At 43.2% G+C, this 24,596-nt stretch overlaps 1 protein-coding gene across 1 annotated transcript in view; it reads left to right on the top strand.

Moving 5' to 3' along the window:
- Positions 1 to 24,596, top strand: part of PRTG (protogenin) — a 110,828-nt gene that overhangs the window by 26,504 nt on the left and 59,728 nt on the right. The window contains exons 3-7 of the mRNA XM_075575749.1: positions 19,189 to 19,333; positions 19,554 to 19,687; positions 20,535 to 20,672; positions 21,371 to 21,529; positions 22,179 to 22,338. Coding sequence (XP_075431864.1) covers positions 19,189 to 19,333; positions 19,554 to 19,687; positions 20,535 to 20,672; positions 21,371 to 21,529; positions 22,179 to 22,338 — 736 coding nt within the window. The remainder of the gene's footprint in view (positions 1 to 19,188; positions 19,334 to 19,553; positions 19,688 to 20,534; positions 20,673 to 21,370; positions 21,530 to 22,178; positions 22,339 to 24,596) is intronic.

The following is a 24,596-nucleotide window of genomic DNA, read 5'->3' as shown; positions in this document are numbered from 1 at the left end:
ACAAACAGTGCACCTACGCGTTTCAGGCTTGTAGCCCTTTATCAAGGTGAAACTTTGTACCCCTGGATTAGTGGACACTGCGGCTCCTCATTTCAAGAGTTCCAGCATTGCATGTGAGTCTACTCCACCTTCCTATTCCATCAGTGGCTGCAAGGATATTTATTGTTTATTTACCCCATATTACCACAATGTTTTGATGCTGGACACCGGCCGGTGTGTATTATCCTTTCCTCAGTGCTTGTGGGATTACATTTTCCAGCTATACATCTTAAAGTGCTTTTGGGAGTACAACGTCCCAGCCTTACTTATTCTCCTTGGAGGGGTACTCCACCAAAGACTTTCTTATTGCTGTATATTTGCTGCTTTCTGTTGTAGAGCACCATACAACCTCTTTTTTCAGTTCTATATCCATGTTGTTTATGACTCATAGATATCCTTTAATACCATTTTGTAAGTTTGGAGTTCATTCATTGCTGGCTACTGAGGTAATTCAAGCCGGTTTGGTCCTGTGTGAATAGTAGGACAAAGGAACAAAATGTAAGGAACCCCAAACCGTCTTGGCTAAAGGATATCTGAGAAGAGAATGTGAAGACCTTTTGTAGGGGGCATCTTCATTGACCCTTGGGTGACAGAAATGGGCTATTCAGAAGGGTTGAGGCATTGCAATCGTTTGACCAGTGGTCACTGAACCCTGGCAGGCATCTCTGCTAACCATCTCAGTCACAGGCTAGCAGCTGGAGATTGATTCGTTTAACTATCCAGCCTCACATTCTTCTGTGGAGAGCTTGTCAAAAGACAAAACCGGCCTATGGAGAGCTATTCTTTTCCTTAAAATGGATGAGATGCATTATATGATTGAGTGGATTATGTTTGGGTCAGAAGAGCCCCTCCGTTTGGCTGCGTGGTGGTTTTTTTTTACATTTGGCTCGCCATCAAAGAGATTTGGGCAATAACTTGAAAAATGTTTGTTCAAGAAAAGGACAAATTCTTACAACCATCAGGACAAAAACGTTGGTTTCCTCTCCAGTCTCTCACAGGCGTGAAAAGGACCTTGAGAGAAATATTGCACCTGCTTATAATGTACTGTCGCTTCCTATTTAAGAGGTTGGCAAATATACGTCATTGTAAATATTCCAGAATTCACAATTGCTCAATTGACACAATAAATAGTAATATCAAAGTTCTTTTTAGAGTGCTGTCGAGGCGTGGCCTTGTGTAGAGCAGCATAGATAAATGATAGTGCACATACCTGTAGAGTCCCATCTTCACTCTGGTCTGTATGAAAGTCTGCCCATCCTTGTTCTGCTTGATATGCTACATAATTCTTGCAATACAATATGATTTAACCCTTTCATGGTCCCTACTTCAAAAAAAAAAAAAAGGGGGGACTTTTCACAACTTATTTTGGCTTATAGATCTGTTTCTCCGCCTCATCAAGACAACGAACTTTTTTCAGGCTTAATCCTTTAGTAGCTGGTGGTTCTCTCTTCAGGACAGGCTGGTTCTGCAGTTGAGCCCAGATCCACAAACTGGGTGCTAAGCTTTAGCATGCCGCTACTCTCGCTCAAATCAATGGGAGTAAAAGCGAGCTAAAGCTTGGCACCTTGTAGTGGATCTGGGTCTTCAAGAGTTAAACATCAATTTTGGTCGGGATTGTTGCTTGAATTTTTTTTTTTTTTAATGCTTGAGGTGGTTGAAAGATCCTAGAGCTGAAATGCTTATTGGCTTGCCATTTTGTGGCCATACTATATGGTTGGCCTGGGGTTGGAGTAGAAGCTAAAAATTTGTGTATTATAATTTTTTTTTAATTTTTTAAATCATCCTTTTTTATTTTTTTGCTACCTATATTTTATTTTACTTGCTTTAGGACAAAATGATACAAAACAAGTCATACAGTTTACATTTAAAGTGTCTCTTTATATAACGTGGGGGAAAAAAAGGACCCCCACCTGTATCCTACAAACCGTTTGTCACAAATTCTCCGTAGTAATGGAAGGGTGAAAAAGGGCCAAACAGTATTTCTGAACGATTTGTAATAACGCTTTAAGTTTTTTTTTAAATGGCAGTTCCCTCTGCGGACTGCTTTTAGATCTGTCCATTAACATCAGTCATGCTGCATTAAAATGTAATTTAATTCCACAGCAGGCTAGTAACTGGGCAAAAACAAAGGCAGGCTGCCTCCCCCAGGACTTGAAATGTGATAAGTGCTAAAATACAGTAACTTTAGGAGGATCTTTTGCTAGAAACCATCCTTTACTGCAGTGGACATCCTACTTCCCCCTAAGGCCTTGTGTCTCTGCAAAGGTCAGGTAAAATTTGTGTGTGGTATCACATTTCTCATTAGACCCGCAAAAATGTCTGCCCTCATAATTTTGCTACGCTATCGGACCTAAGGCCGCGTCCAGGCTGAGAGCAAGCACTCGAATGCTGTGACATCAGACGCTGAATAAGCAGGGGCGATTACTGTCCAGTTGAAAATGGGTAGTTGCGCGGGGGCCGTGATGTCACGGAGTTGGGTTCACATGACGAGGCCATCGTGCTACAAATTCAAATATATTTGTCTCTGCAAGCAGCTGAGCGCGGAGCACTCGCGTGCACTGTGGACCAATACATTGCCGTAATGTGTTTAATCGCGCTGAGCACGAGCACGCGTGCTCAGTTTCACCCTGGATGCGGCTTAATGGGAAGCTACTTGCCTGTACTTGCCTCCTTTCTGCAGCCCTCCTGCTCCTTTTTAATCTCGTACGCTGCGGACTCCCCAACTGTGACATCACATGGCGTCTCATTGCCATGACAACGTGACATCACGCCGGGATTCCAAAGTAGCAGGAGGGCAGCACCAAGGAGGTGGCAGAAAAAGGCAAGTGCCTAGGGGCGGCAAATTTGGAAATGTGTGTGTGTGTGTGTGTGTGTGTGTGTGTGTGTGGCTGTCTCAGTGGGCCAGTCAAAATGAGCCACCTGTGCTGAAGCAGGGATATCCCTAAGGCTGCGCTTGTAGTGCCTTGTGACGCCACGCCAAAACAAATACATTGAATCCGTCGCATGCGCTTGTAGTAGGCGCGACGGAGCGACACAAAATTTGGAAGACAGTGAAATTTGATTTTGGGAGAGACAGTCGCCACATGTGACTCTCTAAACCAATCACAGAGCGCCTATTGCACTCTGCCCTCCCCCTTCATGACGTCACTGGCCTTTTCGTCAGCGACGTCGCTCAAACCTAAAGTTCAACTTTCGCCAGTGGCGACGGGTGACGTCATCTGTCGCGGCGCCGTCGCCGGCACTATAAACGTGGCCTAATAATGTTGGTAGCGCTTGAGGACTGGAGTTGGTCACCACTGTCCTAGAGCGTGAGCGCGCTCTGACCCTGGAGGAGGTTCCGTTTATTTTGCTTTGATGGTTAAGGCCGCGTCCATCTTTAGTGCTTGCGGGCGGAGGCGCGCTTCCGCTCGGCACTGAGCCCCTACAGCCGCAATGAGAGCGGCTTTAGTAGGGGCTCGCCTACGCTTCCGCGCATTTGCGGAAGCGTAGGTCTTAAAAAAATGTTACATTTTCCTGCTTGCCGGAGCGCAGGGCCGGTCACGTGAGCGGTTCGCCCAATGAGGGCGAACCAGCTCCGTGAAGTCACTGGCCCGGCCGCCGACACGCCCCCAGACGGTGCGCTGTCTAAGGCCAGGGAAAGCACCCGCTTTCCCTGAGCCTCAGCACGCCTCCGCACGCCTGCAGGAACCTTGGCCGAGGCCTTAGTCATGCTCTGTGTTGTTCTATATCACAGCATGTTGGTCAGGGTTATGAACATGAAATGCTCATTTTCCTTATTTGTGCTCATATGAGAAGCTTAAAGGCATATCCAGTTGCAGGAAGCTGTTGCCTAGCACTGGGTGAGAAAGTTATTTTGTTGAAGGTCTGCCCAGTTTTTGGCTTAGCTATGTCATGTTTATTTCACACTGGAGCTTCAGTGGTCATTATGAAGTGATGAGAAGAGAGCCGTGCTGCTTGGCCCCTTGCGCTAGAAATAATAAGCATTAAAGAGCAGATCCCGCCAGTTAACCTTCTGCCTCTGTTTGAATGAACACAACAGGCCTCCACAGATGAAATATGACCTTCATGTTTCTTTTACTGCACTCTATATAAACTATACATTTGTTTTGATATGGCTTATTCAAAGCATTATGAAGGATTTCCAACTGGCTCGGGGCCAGGGTGTTGCAAATCTAGTCTTCTGTATTACTGAGTTAGACCTTATGCCAGTTCTTCTATAATACTATTCGTTTAGTTCCTGTGCAGCGAGCTGAGCTTTTGGGTGTTATACCAAAGTCATAGCAACCTGCGGCTTGAGCCTTTTTAAGCTTCCAAGGGGGACACAACCTCTATCTATAATTCACAAGTGTCCGTCTGTCTGTCTGTCGTGCTCTCCATGTCTGAGCACCTTTGCTGCTGTCTGGTCATGTTCTATATTGATGGAGAGCTCTTAGTGCTTTGCGGGAAAAATTGGGGATTTATTTTAATTTCCCACATTATTATCCCCAAATGTCTCCAACAGTTTGTCAACAGTACCCATTAGTGATTAGTAAATGCTAACTGCTTGTTAAAGTGTCAATCTCTCTTATGACCAAAGTGTGTGAACAGCACTGATCTGCTAAGCTAGTTACATCTGTGTGAGTAATGCTTTGTTACTTCTATTTATGTATCTATCCTATTTCAGTGCTAAAAAGAAGACTTTATACATATAACGCATAATTTGTTGTTTGAAATGTTTTTTTTATGCATCCCTCATGTTGAATACCTATTTGATACAATGTTAATTAAAACAGTATGATGTGCATTTTATTTTATTGCTAGTATTTGTAAATATCAATTATTGGTGTAATATTTTTTTTTAATTGCCTATATAATGCGGAGTCAAATACATTTTTGGGTGGTGATGCATAGTGCATCAATTGTCCATTGTGTAGAGTCCTGTTAGCAGCCACTGGAAGAGAGACCTTTGTTCTATAAATGGGTCAGTCGTACACACTGCAACTTAACTAAAAACAGACAAAGTGCGACTTTATTGTCTCTGAAACGAAGTTGAGCACTAAAATATTTTCTTGGATGACCACAGGGTTAGAGTGAGCAATAGGTATAAAAAAAAAAAGTCACCTTGATGAACTCTGCAAAGTTGAGTTTTGCCTGAACATGTGTCAGGAAGTTCCGAGCTAAGTATAACAGACTCTACAATAGTCAACCGAAAGCAAAACATGGACGGGAGTCCTTTGAAGTCCAAGAATTCTGGTTTGTGGGGCCGCCTCTGTAATTTCTGCCCCTGAATAATTAGTCATACATGTTCAAGTGCTGCCCTGTGCTCTATTAGCTACTTCTGAGCTACAGTAGGGTTATTGCAGTGTACAGCTTTCAGAAGTTGCTCATGTAGAAGGAAGTGATGTACAAGCAATTGGAAAAATATCACGGGTTCTGCAACTCAACCGCTACTTAACTCCACTGTCTGTTGCATCAACCAGTTGGTCCCTTTTGCAGCAAATTAGAACCTGTTCCACTTTGATGGCCCATCATTTCTTTTGTACAAATTACTCTTACTCTGTTTTTTGCATCTTATTCTTAGACTAAACTAGGAAAAGCCAGCAGAGCTTGCTCTTTCTCCCTCGCTCTTTCTCCCTCGCTCTTTCTCCCTCGCTCTTTCTCCCTCGCTCTTTCTCCCTCCAATAATTCTCATACAAGCCACAGCTAATTCGCAATGCCTTTTTATTAAAAAAACATTTTTTCCCCTTGCATTCTTATCACGTCTGCACTTATTCCTTTTTCTTTTTAACAAAAAGTGTATGGTTGTTTGTTTAATAGTTACATTTTCTATTTTTATAATGTCCACTTTTAAAATAGGGCACTGGTTTTCTTTACATTATCATTATTTCTGCCGTGGGTGACCTTTTACATTGCTGGAAATCTGTATGGCAAAATATACCATACTATACCATGCATTTATTAGTGTTACTATAAGAAGAGAAGGCCGGGCATCGTACGCTTTATGGTGGCCTTATAAAAGCGGTCTCCGTGAAGCTATTGTACTCGTACATAAATAGGTAACTTTGAATGCAGGAGTTAAAAGGTCTCATTAATCTTGTGTCTCAGGTATCCAAATATAAATGTAAGCTCTTTGGAACAGCGACTTTTCATTTGAATTCTAGTCAGCCCAGCATTCTTAATTAGTTGTTCTACGAGTATGTATATGTGTGTATGCACACATCTCGTATAGCACTACTAAAATATACTCCGCCAGGTTCCAAAGTGCGAGGAAGAAGACAAAGCGCGCAGGTTCAAAATCTGTCTGCTTAGGAAAGGCTAAATATTGATACAGATCTCATATAACTTGCCCACTAGAAGGGTAAAAACCATCAGGATAATTGGTGGCAGTAAGGGGAGATAGAGGGGTGGGGGGGGGAGGGGGAGAAGTGAATTTCACTTACACTTAATTTATTTTTTGAGCTCTTGACAATTTAATTTCTTGTGAATGCTGCTTCGTCAAACTGTAATTGTTTGGTTTTCATGTGACGGCTTAGCTACTTACGCAAGCTAATTCTTGACGGAATGGTAGCCAGTCATGGGAAAAAGGTATGTGTAGGATTAGATATAACCCCTACAAGGCAATCACTTGGCAAACTGTTAAAGCACCCCTGGCAAGGGGAAATCTGTGTGCCCTTTACCCCCCTAAACTGCATGGTGGCCACACAAGATGAACAGCTTTGAAGCAGTTTGCTGGTTGTCTTTTTTTTTTGGGGGGGGGGGGGTGGGAATTTCCTCCTTTTCTTAACATTGGAAGAGGCTGGGAAGTGGGGGGGTGGCTGCTTAATAAGTGCATTAACATTTATTGAGCATTTCTCTGGCCACACACTGTTTGCTGGGATGATAGATAATCTGAGAAGGCGAGACCCATCTGGGATCCTTTAAAAGTGAGAAGATCAAATCACACTCGCTGGCTTGCAAGACTAAATACATTCTGTCAACGGCATTTGGCGTAAGCGGCGGGGTAGCGGAATCTTTATACGCTCATAAGACTTTTACTTACAATGGGCTGCTAATTAGAACTATAATGTAACCTCTTCACTGCTGGCGCGGAGGGTTATAGATTAGTGTGTCAAAGCTCGACATCAGTGGAGCCCAAAATGAACCCATGGCAGTGACACGTTTAAGGAGTAAAATCTAGTCTTCTTTACAAAAATGAGACACTTATAATTTGTTTTTAAATCCTTTTTGTAAACCTGTTTTGCTATAGCATATACAATATACACTTTAGGGAGTATATTCAAAACTAAAGCTGTCTCACATTTTAATCTGGTCTGTAACTGTTCCATACGCCTATAATATATTATCTTTAACTGTGCATGCTATGACTTGTATATAATGTAAACCCTGTTCACTTATGTGTAACTTTGTATTTGTAACCATGTATTATTTGTCATCATAACGCTGTGCCCAGGACATACTTGAAAACGCGAGAGGTAACTCTCGATGTATTACTTCCTGGTAAAACATTTTATAAATATGTGCTGAACAGAAGTTTGCATAGGCAAAGCCCCCTCCTATTACTCTTTAACAGGGACACTGTAGGCTAGAGGTTGACTAAACACATGATTGACAAGCACCCCATCCCAATTCAAAGAAAATACAATTATTCTTGATTTACAACTAAATCAAAAGATCAAAATGTTTTATTTAAGCATGCTTACATCTGTTGAAGGAAGGCAATTTACCTTGTTGCTTTTATTTGGGAAACCTACAGGGATTGGCCCTTTTAGGACGCCAGGTGAACCTGACACCCACTAGCAAGAGACAGCACCATATTCCAAGGGCCTTACTGACAATGGGTTAATGCTACATTTTGTTGTACTCCTACACTCACAATGGGCATTCTGTAGTGCTGCTAAATATGCATATCCATTTGTCATTAGACAGAACCCATAATTGGCACTATTGGCTTTTTCCAGTAATTACAACTGCTGACCCCCCTGCTGACTGTCTTAATACATCCTACCCCTTAGAAACACCAATGGAGAACACCTACTGTGTTTAAAGACTACTCCATTGTTTATTACAGTAATGTCTCATGGGGATTAGGTACATGGTTCAGTAAGCAGTATTTTTAGCTTTGCACATTTTGAGTATCGTGCACATTGTGGACGAATACTTTTCCATGGGTTAGTGTAGAAGGGACCAATCCATGGTTTTTCACACGCTCATGCTGCCCCTGCAACAAACCTACATGGAACGGGATGTATTGTGATTCTAATGGGTCATCCATATCTAAACCTTTTTTTTTTAAATATTCTTTAAAAGTCACTTTGCTAATAACAAATCAATTGTTATTTGTACATGGTGACATTTTGTTTTCCAAAGATACTGAGCATTTGCAGTAACAGTTCGGTTTTTTTTTTTTTCTCCTCCAAGAAAAGCTCCTAAACTTGGTATCTTATACTACAGGAAGGCGGCCTTAGAAATGTCCTTTGCCCACGATACTGGACTTTCAATAACATTGGGCAGCCATTTTATATTTAGTCATTATAATGAAGTACTTCAATATTTTCAGTATAAGATGCTGTTATTACCAGCACTTTCCAGAACTGAAACAAATCTAAGCTCTAATTTCCATTCGGTGTCTTCTTTTCTTAGTAATGTTCAGTGGTAATACTGAAAAATACTGTTATTATTCGGTTTCTTACTTGATGTGGTTTTTTCCAAGCAAGTTGCCCTTTGGTCTCTGACCTTTTTTAATTACTGCCATATGGACAGGAGTGTTAGTCTAACCATTTGAATGATTTTCCTGTGTTGTCAGTTGTCTTCCAAGACTTTTTACCAGTTCCAACCTTAAGGGAAGACCTTAGTGATTCACAGAGCAATGTTCACGGGGTCTGGAACTAGGGGTGCAGGATGTGCTGCAGTCCCTCTGTGCTACACATGTTTACATTATGGTAATGTCGGCATGCTACTGATTTTTCCTGTATGGAATGCAGCTTGCAAAGCGACTGAGTTTTTTTGTTTTTTTGTTTTTTAAACGCAGATCATGGTTTAGAAACTTAGAATAAGAACCACTTGGCCCAACTAGTATGCACATTTTTCTGTGTTCTGGGTAACCTCAGACCCTCCTTTATACTTGACCTTTTTTTATTTAGGATTTAGCCTTACTGTATGTCCTGTTCCAAACATGTTTGAATTGGTTTACTGTATTAACCCCTACCACCTCCTGTTGGGAGGCTATTCCGCATATCCACCACCCTCTCTGGGAAGCACGTCCTCACATTTCTCCTTCCCCTCCAGCTTCACAGAATGACCTCTTGTTGTAGCACTCCTTTCTCCGAAATATGCTTCCCTCTTGTATTTTGTTGAAACCTTTTTATGTATTTGTTTCAATCCTTTTCCCCCTCTCCCTGTTTTCCCACCCGATGGGAACTGGGTGGTGTTTTTGAGCAAGATGCCTCTATTTTCCGCTCTGGGGTGTCAAATACAGAAGTGTTTACAATGCATCTGATCAGAGTTGCTATTAGAGACGATTGGGGGTTCCTCATGATGTCTCTTGGGGTTCCTGAACCAAAAAAAAGTTGGAAACCACTGATCTAAGGAATCATACTTTAGTGAGGCTAGACTGCACAACCGATTCATCTATTGGGCGTGACTTATTACTACCTTGACCATGACAACCATATTTAAAAAGCCCCATAAAATGATTTGACGACACTGTTTCTCGGACACGTAATAACTGCTGTAGGAATTGACAGTGAGAAGTATATGATTAGGGGGGAGAGGGAAAACAGAGGCGGCAAAGCATTAGAGATACTACATGAATTGTCTCAGTGGAAATACTACAAAACCAATCTTGTTTCAACGTGCTGAGAAAATTGGAGCAACATCCATTTACCAGCATTTGCAATATACATTCTGTCCTTCAAGTCTCAAATTCACAAGTAATATCTCCCATTGTGGTGGCCTTTTAGAGAACCCTTGCAGTGGATGTCTTTACTTATGGATGAACTTGAAATGAAACGCTTGCGTGACTCTTCCTAAGAACACGAGCTCGTTAATCCATTTAAAGACTTTTTTTTTTTTTTCCCCTTTACGACCAATTCATTTTTATTGCTTCTTATCCTTTCTCGTGTATCTGTACAAGTACATTTAGCTTAATGGGAAGAACAGAAATGTTGGCTTGAAATAAAAAATCTAAGCCGAATATGAAACAGGCACGAGGGGCACCGTGACTGAAATTGTACAAATTCACTGGCAGGGTTAAGGAATGAGCCAGTGAAGACAGACTGATCCCCGAGGTCCAGAGTGCTAAATCCTTCACCTTTTACGAGGTTTGTGACCCAATTTATAGTACAGTTGAAGACCATCATGATGTTTCATAAACTTTTGTGGTATTATTTATGGCTCTGATGTCAAAACCACAATATAATCCAAACATGAAGGAGAGTAATCTAGCCATCTATACTTCTATACTGTACATACGCACCCAGCCTAGGGAACAGGCAGGATTTTGCAGTGGATACAACACATTGGACCACATCCAAGTCGTATGAGAAGTGATTTCCCGAAGTAATTAATAAGATTTTACCACTCAGTTTATGATTCATAGATGACAAAAAAGCATTTGATTCTGTGTACACCTCAGCGATCCAAGATGCACTAAGAAGACTATGTCGAAGAAGCATAAATTGATATTATAAAGAACATTAGATTACATGAAGATAGAAGCAAGATGAGGATCAGCGAGGGAAGGTGAGAGGAAAGACACTGTCACTAAAGCTTTTTACTGCAATACTTGAAGAATTGTTCCAAGACATTTGATTTGGGAAGAAAAAAAGGACAATGTCGGCTACGGTTTTGCAGATGACATTGTTGTTTTTGCTTCGTCCAGAAGTACTCCAGCAACAATTTGGAGAACTTGCCGTAGCAAGTAAGAATGTGGGCCTCCGTATGAATATAAACAAGACCCAAGTGATGTTCAACAAATGTGTCAAGTCTGCGAAGATTTAAATAAATGGAATATAATTAGAAGAAGTCAGACTGTCTACATTGGCCAGCAAAACCATGGATGGGAACTTTTTGAATGTAATCAATAGGAGAATGAAGCTGTGATGGAGCGCATTTGGAAGAAACAAGAGATCATGTCAAGGGAACCTTCCACTGTGTTTCAAGAAGAACGTTTTCAACCAGTGTATTTTGCCCATGCTCACTAATGGATGTGACACTTCGACTATATAAAGATGAACATAAATCAGAAGCTTCAAACAACACAAAGTATGGAAAGAAGTCTGATGGGTATTACCCATTTTAAATCAGGCTGCCCACTTTGTGGTAGCAGTCAGCCCGATTTTATTTCCTAGAAAACAAACAAGTGGTTATAGCATACCTGGTATGTCATATGGACACTGTACAGGTTACCTGCTTTACTCTGCAGTTTCTCAAGCGTTTTGTCCGAGGGACTGGGAGCAAAATGTTGGTGGTGTGATCTTTTTTTCATTGCTCTGTTTCAAATATATCAGCTCTGTACACACGAATACACATGCAGAACTCTCTTGTTTGTTAATTACAGGACCAATATGACTTCTAGAACCTTTGATACTTCTGGAGACTTACTTTTAATGTTGCTGATCTGTTTTGATGCATCCTAACCATATTCTTGCAGAACGTAAAAAAAGAAAACTCAGGGTGAAAGCTATAAAAGAGCCTTTGGCATCGGTGCTCAACTCACTCTCGGTCTGGGAGGGGTCTAAACATAGCGGCTCATTGACTTCTAAACATACATATATGGCACCTCTGTATGGTAACCCGGATTTTGCTCCTGGGCTAGAGGGGGGAAATTTCAAACTCTGGCAACAACTAGGGGTTAATAGATTGAAGGACCTGGAGGGCGACAACACTATTAAAACATTTGACCAATTAAAGTCGGAAACAGGCATTCCCAACACAGAATTTCTTAGATACCTCCAGGTCAGGGCATTTTACAATACACACACGGTGAGACCACCCTTAACGAATTTCGAACGGCTCTGCGTGCGTGGCACAGACACGTGGCGACTGATCTCCACTCTATACAAAAAAGTGGTCGGTTCAGACAAAGACGACACAAACAGACCCAGATTTATGAACCAATGGGAAGCAGATCTGCACGAAAAACACTAGAGGACGAGGACTGGAAAACTATTTTTCAAGCTGCAGCGAGTAGCTCCATTTGCACAACATTGAAGGAGAACTCATAAAAGGTGTTCTTGAGTTGGTACCTCACCCCAACCCGATTAGCTAAATTTATTAAAGGCGCTTCCCCGCTCTGCCCACGGCAGTACGGGGAACCGGGGGATCTGGTACACATGCTGTGGTCCTGTCCGAAGCTCATGCCAGTATGGCAACAGATTCGAGATTGGCTACAGAGGATCTTGGGCCTCCAAATCCAGCTAGACCCGTGGCTGTTCCTATTAGGCAAACCCACAGACGAAGTCTCACGCTCTGGAAACAAAACTAATAACGCATTTTGCAACAGCTATGAGATGTGAGACTGCAGCACTGTGGAACCAGAACGCAATTCCATCAATAGACAAAATTAGAAATCGAATTTGGTTTGTATGCCAGATGGAAAAGTTAACAAGCTTGGTTAATGACACTGGCTCAAAATTCCAAAAAGTCTGGCTACCATGGCTAGCCCAGACAGATATCCCCGGGGTGAGCAATGCCACCATCTGGCTTTGATAGGTTAAAATGAGTTCTCTTTGGATGAGCAGTGTAAAAGACAGATTGGACATAGGCACTCGCTAATAATCACCCCCATATCAGCAGGCGGGAATAAACGGGAAACCCTCATTCCTTATAGAAGGGAGAGTCGCAATAAAATAAGCCGAGGATGACCAATCCCCGTACAAAGAGACGCAAGATATACAGTTGTTAGCCCTCCCTAATCCCCCCCCCCTTACTTCTTCCCTCCCCCCTTTCCCTACCTGTCCCCACATCTGTCTACGTCCTGTCTTCCCCCCCACGTCGGTTATATGTTGTAAGTCGGTTAAAGAGTCTGTCCACCAGGACAGAATATTGTAATGTCATGAATATGATATGTTTTGAAAATGAATAAAAAGAAAGTTGAAAAAAAGAAAAAAAAGAAAACTCGGCGTGTGAGGCCTTAAGAATAACGCAAAGGGCAATGATGGAATGCTAAATCATTTTTTCACTTTTAATAGAGTATGGCGTTAACTATAACAGTCATTACTGATAAAGAGATGCAAATGAGGCGTTATCATATCCTCTCCGTTTCACTGAAATACATTAGGGTTAATGCAGGCACTTACCGTTATGTTTAAGTTATACCTAAACCAGGCGGTCCTCCCATTCAGACCCTGAAATGTGGCTTTTGCCGTATTTGAGTGGGTGTATTGCCACATTTTTAAAAAAAAAATACCATAGCATCTTTTTCCGCATGATTGATTGATTTTTCCTTGATTTGAGCAAAAGCCCCCTTTTTGGGGTCTGGTTAGGATTAACGCCAAGACTGACACAACACCACTTGATTGAAATATAATGCAACGTAATACTACAATAACGTGATGTTAAGCTTATTCTAATGAGATGTAGTTCTTGCGTGAATTAGCTTTGGTGGACACCACGTTAACGCAAGGAACATAACGTTCGTTCCGGTTTCAGATAACGGCACATTATGGATCATCTAGGACCTGTGGCCGCAGCCGATTGGCCTGTGACCAAAGCACCGCTGGCTGTCTGCCACAACTACAACTCGCCACCGGGCAGGTCGCCGCTATACAATTCGCCGCACATTGGCCGCCCGGTGCTCCTACTCATGTGACCGCCCGCCGCGCCTAGTCCCATGGGGGAACGGTCATGGGACTAAGAGCGCCGGCCGGGAAATTGTACAGCAGCGACCTGGCCGGTGGTGAGTTGTAGTGACGGTGGACTGCCGGGAAACGCTTTGGTGGCGGGCCAAGGTCCTATTCCACATTTCCGGCTTGGCGCAGCTATGCCTGAGAGCACAGGGCTAAAGAGTTTGTTTTAAAACCAGAGCAGGGAAAAGTTGAGCTCTTTGTGTTTGATGCCTGGATCAAAGTGATACACTATCTGTACACTGCAGCACTGCTTAAGAGAACAATATTACAAGTTATCCTACTGCCTATCCTCCTTTATTTTACACAGGGAATAAGCCACTATGGTACTCCTTTTTTATCTGACTCTTCTCTGGCTGTGCTTTTTTTTTGGATTAAGGGTCATCCCTTCAGTTTTAGAAGCCTCAAATCCGTAAATATATATTTAACTTGCTACAATGTTCTACTCTCAGACCATTACATGTTTACCTCTCCTACAGACCTCTTGCCACTGGTTGCCCCTGAGTGTCGGTGACCCTAGATTTTGTGCTGTAGGATTGTTGATTGTGGTTTGTGTTGTTTAGGTTCCTGGTGGTTCCTAGATTAACCATTTTCACTCTGCTGGATCCTTTTAATCTGCTCCCGCAAAGCATTGTTGCTCTCAAACCGAAAGGGTCTAAGATATTGTGATTCCATTTGATACCTTCCCTTGCTGGGCGACATCCTCCAGTGCCCAGCTACACACAGCCAGAGAGAGCCACGGACTGGAAATCCTGCCTCCTAAATGCACTGGGTAGTAACAGACTCTGACAGCTCTAGGAAGTAACAACTGTGTTTGAAACTGTTTTGATTTGTAAGCCACAAAGTGGATTAGCATGTTGACGGAAGGACTGGTATCCTGGAAATGAAATGTACCATACAGCTCATTACTTTGGAGTGTAGGAAGGGGTGATGGAGCTTGGTATTTAGACCTTTGGCAGAATTCCAGAACACCACGGAGGCCATGCTTGGCTTGGGTTGCAAGGACTTCTTCTCCTTGGTTAAAATTCCCACCTCCCTTTTGGGAATCTACTCCCATTCAAAACCCTCAGCAGCTACTGTGGGTATGAAAACTAACCACATAAGACACAAGGTGTGTGTGTGTGTATTTTTTTTAATCTACGGGTGATGTAATTAAACACACGTCAACTTTGTAATAGATAAAAAATTGCATGCATATAAATAAAAAAAGGCCAGCGAACGTTAACCGTGTACACGTGTTCGAACCTCACAAGGTCATTTTTGCATGTAGAAAGGAGCGATGACATGCAGTTAATAATGCATTCACTTCTGTTCACTGGAAGTCGATGCTTGGGCAGCTTAGTGGCAGCTTAATATCCTGCTCTGTATATTTCACTGAGCACATTTTCAAGTTATTTGTTGTATAGGTGCCAAGGCTTGAAGGTCCAGATGAGGGATGTTTGGTGTTCTTCATGGAGGATGACTGCTGGTGCTGAGGCAGTGTTTCAATGACTGGGGGGGCTTTTGACTTCAATGGGGAATTATTCCCCAAAAACGAACCGACATCGAATAAGTCCCTGAGACTCCTTTTTCCTGACCACTTTTTCTGTATGCTGTAAATGCTGGAGAACATTTGTAATCCAATTTATTTGAATGAAACTAACCTCTTCACTAGCACGGTTAAGGCGGTTTCAGTGTATTCAATAGGGGTCCAGATGAATGAGACCTGATAAGTCGGCTTCCTGCTCAGGCCATCTGGTTGAAAGGAAATTGCAGGTTTGGCATTCTCAGATTCCCTGCAAGTGCTAATCGACATTCATTATGGTAAGTTGCTTGGTTACATAGGTAAACTAGAGAAATGTAACGGAGCATGAAAAACTCATTGCGTTTAAATCATGGCAGCAAGCAAGATCATTTTCAAGCGGTGGGATATTTTTGAGTATAATGAAAATCTGAATGGTAGAGGTGGCAGAAAATGAATTATTTATGCACTGTTAAAATATGTTTTTAACTCCTTTAGTGCTAAAGGGGTTAAATAATTCGCCCTAAACCCCACCTGAAGGGCTAGATGTAATTTTATTACTGATACTCCATTAATAAAAATATAGAGGCCCTTGCCCCAAAGAGCTTACAGTGTGTAATTGTGGTTCATGAGGCGCGCACACACATACATGTCCAGTATAATAGGTGACTGGCACTAGGATTTAAAACACTTGTTTATTATTTATTTATAAAATGTTTTACCGTGAAGTAATTGCGAGTTTCCTCTCGTTTTCAAGTATGTCCTGGGCACAGAGTTATGATGACAATACATGGTTACATTAAATTAATTGGGTTATACATTATATTTAAAGACATTTGCATGAACAGTTAAAGATAATTTGTCATAGGCGTATATAACCATTACAAACCGATTTTTAAAATGTGAGACAGCTGAAGTCTTGAAAGAACTTAGACTGGTGGCAGTTTTGAGAGTCTCTGGTAGATTGTTCCAGTTGTGAGGTGCACAGTAATGGGAGGAGCGGTCAGATTCCTTGTTGAACCTTGAGATCGTGAATAGTCTTTTGGAGTCAGATCTCAGGGGGGATAAGTTCTGTGCGTAGTAGAGGTGAAGGAGCTTGTTCAGAAATCTGGGTAGCTTGCCCAGTATTTGAAGGCAAGACCAGATTAAATGTGCCCAAATTATTTTTTTTCCCTCCTCAGTTGTCCTTGTTTGAATATCTGAACATCTTTTGTTTCAAGAGCTGTTTTTGCATTTTAGGATTAGTTGCATTGGGCACTGGAAGCAGAGGAGAAATGAATAGGGTTTTATTGCTTTGTGGGCCCTATACAGTATTTTAGAAAGCAGGGGGTAGGGCTAGTAGCTCAATCTTCCACAATCACTTGTGGTGTTTTCTCTAGGTTGTAAACCTGGGAATTACCCCCTTTTCTTTCAGAAAGGGGTGATCTTCAAATAAAAAGGCAATTACATTTATGATGTTTTTGAAGGGGATTGTTTTCATGAATAACAAGTCTCTTTAAGACTTTTGATGTGGGTACATTTTATGGGGCTTCAGCCTTTCTAGTACATTGCTTTTACAGTTTGGATTTTAAATTGACATTAGCACTATCTCAGAATATACAACAACAGATTGTGTTTTAACAATAGGAGCAATTATCCAAGAAATTAGATTTCGGCTACTAACAATAACTGCTAAAACATGAAATAAACTGAAAACAAAGGCAAGCAAATATGCTGCATTATATATTGGAGTTGTACAAATGTATATTGGTTACTGGGGCACTTTTATAGATGCAGAATTTATTTATTAACTGAAACTAGTTACGCTATGTTTCACTAGCAAATATAACAAACCACGCTTGGCATTTAAATAAAGTATGTTGGTAACATAAAAGTAATGAATAACTAAGTTGATGAATTGATACATTTTATATTTTTTCTTTAACCACTGCATTATTTTATTTCTCATTGGCATTGGAGATGTAACTTGCCTAAGGAGCAAACCTTGGACTGAATGTGGCATTGATGTGAGCCTGGCTGTGATGTAAAGAAGTTTATTTTCATCTTTCTTTCTTCAGTGGCTGCTATTGTTCAGGCTGGGGGGATGAAAAGCGTATTATTGTGAGTTTTTTATTTATTTTTTTTTAATTTTTTTTTTTTTATATATATAACCATACTTGTTCTCTGGGGTTCAATTGTGAACTAGGAACATTGTAAAGTGCCCTGTCAAAAGGAAATACGGAAGCTTCTGCTTTGTATGGACAGATCTGCCTGGAGATAGGATTTAATTTGCTCTTTTATGCTGTGTCAATATAATCCGTGGTTAGAATCAGAAAAAACTAGATCAATGCCGTAAGAATAGAAATGGTTTATTTAGAAGACTTCCTCAATAAAATTTTATTTGTACCAGCAGAACATATTGTGAAAAGCTGTTGAGATCTCTATTTCTCAAGTGAAGCAAAGTTGGGCCACCACTGGGAAAAAACAATATTGGTGATCCGTGTTCATATTGCAAATTAAGTGTTTCTCCCCCCACCCCCAATCCCATGATTTCTTTAATATCTCAAGGTGTCTCCCATGGTTTAAAGAAAATTGAAATAAAAGCTTGCCTGTAAGGCCCGGGCCATAGAGGTGTGGGGAGAGCGGAGGCGCGCTGAGGCTCGCCTGCTTCAGTCAGCGCAATTGCACGGACTTGCAGGCGAGCCAGCGTGCGCGAAGGGAGCCGGGGGGAGGTGGTTGGAGGCGGGGCAGTGACGTCACTGGGCCAATCGCCCGCGACGCACTGATGTCAATGTCATGGCGCCGACGTCACGGCGCCGTGACGTTGACGCTGCTGTGCAGTGATTGGCGGTTTTCAGCCGACAGCGCGCTGAAAAACAGCTTGGCGCTCGGCTGAAACCTCCAACTCCTCAGCATGCCTGCGGTTGCTCGCGTGAGCCCCCTCTCAAGGCATCCTTATTGAGGATGCAGGGGCTCAGCGCGGAGCGTCCGCACGGCTCAGCATGGCCTGTCCTTCTATGGATGCAGCCTAAGCTTTCTGCCCGTCAGCCAATAAGAAGTGGTGACGTCTCTCGACAGCCGTCTTTGTCCATTCCAGTAACTCCCGGGGAAGGTCAACATTTGGGGGGGGGGGGGGGGGGGGACAGTACCTCCTCATTAGTTCTGTCTGGGATATACGCAATAATTAATTAAAAAGAATAATAGTAATTAAAACCAGCATTGTGAATGGAGGATTTGCTGGTACTCATAGGCCGCGTCCATGCTTATCGCGTGCGACCAGTGCGTTTAATCACATTAATGTGAGTGGTAATGTCTATAGTGAGCGTCAGGAAGAGCGAAGCTACAGAAGACAAATTATTTTGTGTTTTGTAGCGCGACGGCCGGGTCATGTGAGCGGTTCACCCAATAACGCAGCCTAAGGGTGAACCAGCTCCGTGACATCACATCCACCCCCCCCCCCCGACATGCCTCCCCGTCGCACCGGCCTACAGGACTGAAATCTCTCCTGCTCCAGGCGTGTGTGAAGCCGAAACGCACGAACTAATCTTGGACACGGTTTTAGACTGTTGCTGTATTCTCATCTTGGTGTATAGGCAGGGTGGTTTTGCCAGCCTGACTTCCTGAGATTTGTACTTTAGTTCAGAATTTCCAGTTTTTCAGAGTACAGGACAACAACCAAATAGAATACACTAGGATTAAAGATGGAGAACGTGGATTGGCCTAAGTCTTATGATGGCATGGAGTCAGGTTGGCTGTAATGTGTGGGTTCTTGCTTTACTCTGCAATACCTTTTGGGTTCCCAATGTACTCTGAGCCATGATTCCCTTTTTTTAATTTATTTTATAGCAATGTCCGGTTTTGAAGAGCAACCTGTTTCATTCGAGGTCCGAGAGGGAGGTGTGGCACGGTTCGCTTGTAAGATAACCTCAAATCCTCCAGCCATTATCACCTGGGAAGTAAATCGCACGACTCTGCCACTCGCGATGGACCGGTAAGCGCATTGTGACATAAGTGTTTTGTATAGATCCATACGAAGGGAGGCCCATGGCACCATTTTTCTGTGCAATCCCACCCCAGCCTATCCTACTATTGAACTAAACCAGCAGATTTCTCTGTATCCATTAGCATCTATTTTAGAGGGTAGGGATTTGAAAAGATGTACAAGCTGTTCAATTGCAATTATTATTATTATTTATTTTTTTCCTGGAAAGGATAACTGTATTGTCGAAAGGAGTTCTCCAAATCTACGGAGTCACCCAGAGGGATGTTGGAAACTATAGATGTGTAGCTACCACCATATCAAACAGACGGAAGAGTGCAGAGGCGTCGTTAACGGTTGTGCCAGGTATAACCTTTCAGAAAGGATCATGGTCTTTATGTTGTGTTGGGCAAAGTAGTTTTGAGCACCATAGTAGAATCCATAGGAAACCAGAACCGCGAATAGGATATTCTATTGACCATCTTGTATATTACAAATATATAACTAAATCTGTACAATGAAACACTCGTTTAAGCTCTCCAATAATAGAATGGTTATCTTTCCAACACTGAATAAGTTAAAGGCAATTCATTGATTTACTCACCTTTTAACCCTTTTAATAATTATTCTTTTGATGGGAGCATGATATTTTAATGATATTTTATTACGTCGTTCCCAAAATTAGCAAATTCTCTATTGCAATGTGCTGGGCTGTTAGTTGTTCTCTTAAGGCTCCGGGTAGGCAGGGAGCGAGCGCGCTGGTGCTCGTGCGCGGTGATGTCACGCGCCCTGCTCGGCCAGGTGATTTGTGGCCAGCTAGGTACGAACGCGGAAGGGAAGGGGGGGGGGTGCAGCCATGACGTTACGGAGCTGGTTCGCCCTCATTGGGTGAACCGCTCACGTGGCGCAGCAGCGAGTGGCGAAATCAAATTTGCTTGCTTCGGCAAGTGGCGTGCCGGCGCTCACGCTGGCCGCACACATTGCAGCAATGTGTTTCATCGCGGCGAGCGCGCCCGCTCAGCGTCACCCTGGATGAGGCCTAAGGCACCTCCACTCAAGGTTCTTCTTCTGCTTTTTACGAAAACCGCAGAAATGCAAAAAAATATTTTGAAAGGCCGTAGAGGGGGGTGAATTTGCGGTAGGGAATAAAGGATTTAATTGGAAATGTTTAACAGTCATCCTGTGCATTTTATTTTTTTATTTATTTTTAAAGCCACAGAAGTGGAGACTTTCCAGAGGCCGACCATCATTGCGGCTCCTCAGAATACAACAGCCTGTCTGCATCAGACTGTCACCCTGGAGTGTGTGGCTATGGGCAACCCAAGACCTATTGTATCCTGGAGCAGACTGGGTAAAGTTGCATTTTATAACATGCATGCAAGTGGTTTTTACTCATGAGTGGTAGTGTCCATCTAAACAGCATTTCTGCTTCCCGAATATAGTTACATAGTAGATGAGGTTGAAAAGACCTGCAGTATGTGCATGAAGTTCAACCTATGCCAATGTTGGACAACAGATACTTATCCTATGTTTTTAGTTACATTATTTTGAGCCAGAGGAAGGCAAACAAAAAATCCCAGTGACCCATCATCCAATGATGTCTCGGGGGAGAAAATAAATTCCTTCCTGACTCCAATAATGGTGATCTGATTTTCCTCCCTGGATCAACATCCATCCATGTTTACTTATGTGGTATATCCCTGCATCCCTTTCTATTGTATCTGCCATCACAGTCTCCATGGGTAATGAATCCCACATTCTAACTGACCTGACTGTAAAGACCCATTTCCATGTTGCTGGTGAAATCTTCTTTCCTCCAACCTTAGGGGATGACCCTGTGTCGTTTGTACGGCCCTTGGGATGAATAGCTGCTTGTATTGTCCCCAACTATATTTGTATATAATATGATTCAATCTAAAGACCTAAAGACTGTTTGGAGTCCCTTACCCCGACTGATTACAGTTAATGATCCTCTGTAGCATTTCACTGAAAGTCTCCAAGTTGCACTGCTCTTTTAACCGCACCTCAACGCCATTTTTGTTGTTGTAGACCATAAGCCAATTGACGTCTTCAACACGCGAGTGCTGGGCAGCGGGAACCTCATTATATCTGACGTGAAGCTGCAGCACGCCGGGGTGTACATATGCAGAGCGACCACACCAGGCACACGCAACTTCACGGTGGCGATGGCTACGGTGACCGTGTTGGGTATGTTGGATGCTTTGTAGGAGGAAGTCGTCCCAAAGCAATGTGTCTCAGGCCTCTCTGGAAGCAAAGGCGTTAACACTTTCATTACAAAGTGGGCTCGTGACACTTTTTAGATTGGTTAAACACCACCCATGCTTATAAAAAGGGTTACAGATTGCAATGCAATTGCAGCTAAATAGCTCTAGCTTGGAAACACAGGATGAAACGTGTTTTGCAAGGGCCAGATTCCCTAAGCGGTGCTAAACCATATAACACCTTACAGTACAATATGGAAGGGAGGACAATAACTTTGTATGACAAAAGTACATTGATGTTGAGACAAGGAGCTTACAATCTAGACAATTGAAAGGTGTCCTATGACCCATCGTTTTAGATCATCTGGGTGCCGCCTTCTTACAAAATAAGCATTTTCTTTGTTTCAGACTAATATGCCCCATGTTTATATGTTTATTGTAAATCATACAAATGTATGTGAATAAATAAAGTAAATTTTGTGCTTAAAATCAATTTCTCCTATATTTACATGTCTCCTACGATAGCCCCATACAGAGGCTGATTGTGACTTTTCTGCCAGTGGTATCTTTATATAGAAATAATAGCTTTATGTTACCCTCTCTGCTTCTAACCGGTTCCATTGTTATTCCTACAGCGCCACCATCATTTATTGAATGGCCAGAGAGTTTGACACGGCCGCGTGCTGGTACTGCCCGCTTTGTGTGCCAAGCCGAAGGAATTCCCACCCCCAAAATCTCATGGCTGAAGAACGGAAGAAAAATGCATTCCAATGGTAGAATAAAAATGTACAACAGGTAAGGAAGACCTTACAATAAGTGCAAAGAACAGAGGTAGATAGGGCACAGAAGGATAATGTGCAAGTTGCACAAGGGAACAGGGAGGACCCTATTTCCTCCAAATTAGTAAGGAAAAACAGGGGGGAGGGGAATGGGGGGTTCCCAGCACTCACTGACGAATGAGAATTAATCTAAACAAAAGGAATATGCCAAGGAGAATTTAATAAAAGTATAAGGCTGGGGCCATGGTGCCTTCTGCCGTGCAGAGGCGCGCTGAGGCTGTCGGAAAGCGGGTGCTTTCCCTGGCCATGCTAGACGCGCCGTGGGGGGTGTTCCTAGTGACATCACGGAGCTGGTTCGCCCTCATTTGGCGAAACAGCTCACGTGACCGGTCTGTCGCGCTGAGAAATTCGTTTAACTGATTTTTCTCAACGCGTGCCCCCTCCTGCTTCAGCACGCCGCATGGACGCGAACACTGCCTTAAGGCAGTCTGTTCGGTCGCGTCCGCATGGTCTGCAGCACCATGGCCCCAGCACAAGTCAAAAAGAAGCGACAAGTATTGAACTTGGAACATGCGATACACATAAGCAAAGAAAAACAACAAATGGTCAAAAGGAGGACAAGGGAAACCACAAAGGGGAAGGGATAGGGGGGCAGGGAAAATATGGGGGCAACATTTCGGGGCAAGGGCCCCTTCCTCAGGCCCGTTCCCAGAGGTTCAGGCGACCCGTAGTTCTTCCCTATACCCTGTGTACCTAAAAAGTGCAAATCCCTAGTGAGGGTAATAATCCAATCAGGCTCCTAGGGAGAAAGTTATAAGAGCAAATTGTAGCACAGCGCCACCATAATTTATTGAATGGCCAGAGAGTTTGACACGGCCGTGTGCTGGTACTGCCCGCTTTGTGTGCCAAGCCGAAGGAATTCCCACCCCCAAAATCTCATGGCTGAAGAACGGTAGAAAAATGCATTCCAATGGTAGAATAAAAATGTACAACAGGTAAGGAAGACATTACAATAAGTGCAGCCACACTTCCTTGTAGCTGCATGTTGGAATGATGTGTGTGTTAGTTCAGAGTTAGGCGGTGTGTTACTTCATAAATCATTTTAGCGTTTCTCTTTGCCGACCTTGTCCAAGTGCCACTAGAAGAAGTAACACTTAAGGGGGTTTGTGGCAGAAATGTCAACCTCCAAGGCCTGACAGGTGTGATATTTGGAGTTCCAAGCTGAAAAATCGCAGTTCAGTATTATTGACTTTTGATTTGAGGTTGTGTTGAAGTCTATAATAAAAGTGTGTGTGTATTATATATATATTTTGTGTGTGTGTGTGTGTGTATATGAATGAGGCTTTATATCAACACAATATATCACGTGGAGAAAGGGGGCACAGCTGATAATTTAGCTGTTGGATCGCCAGAGTGTGTCCGCATCGGCGGTACAGTGTCAGTGCGTGGTTACATCAGCAGACTGCCCTCATCCATGCCCGGTGATCAATGCATTTTAATAGACAGCAAACAGAGAAGGGAACACAGATAAATCTGCCTCCTTTCCTACCGCTACTATTCTCTTAGGGGGAGTCTGGGTTTATTGCGCTGGTGGGGCTGAGCTGCTGCAGAGTTATTGATAGTAATGCGATCAGGGAATACCCACCCCTCCTATCCTATATAAATAACGCACAGACCCTAACCTACACAACTCACACGCACAGGCCCTGACCTGCACAACGCACGCACACAAACCCAAACCTACACCACAGACACTGACCTACACAACTAACTCACACACAAACCAACACAGACTCGTACGCAAAGACTGACCTGGAGAATCCATTTTTAACAGGAGGGGCTGTGAGCAGCAGGCATGCTTACAGCACAGGGGCTGTGCGGTGCAAGGCACTGCAGCTAAGTTCTTGCTGTTATTGGCCGACCCCTGACGATGGCAGCCCCCCCCCCCCCCCTTTTCTCTGCAGCCGGGACATTTGAAGGCTTTTGAACTAATTGTCGGGACGCTCTTCCCCCTGCTCTCCTCCTGTGCTGCTCCTGCTGGGTTCTGTCTTGCTCCTCTGCTCCAGTGGTCCTCCTCAGTCCTCTTCGTTCTCCACCTCTGCTGCCCTGCTCCAGTGGTCCTCCTCAGTCCTCTTCGTTCTCCACCTCTGCTGCCCTGCTCCAGTAGTCCTCCTCAGTCCTCTTCGTTCTCCACCTCTGCTGCCCTGCTCCAGTAGTCCTCCTCAGTCCTCTTCGTTCTCCACCTCTGCTGCCCTGCTCCAGTGGTCCTCCTCA

This window comes from Ascaphus truei, chromosome 18, assembly GCF_040206685.1.
Source record: "Ascaphus truei isolate aAscTru1 chromosome 18, aAscTru1.hap1, whole genome shotgun sequence".
Classification (NCBI taxonomy): Eukaryota; Metazoa; Chordata; class Amphibia; order Anura; family Ascaphidae; genus Ascaphus; species Ascaphus truei.
Note: the sequence above shows the minus strand (reverse complement) of the source record. Positions and strands in the feature narration are given on the sequence as shown.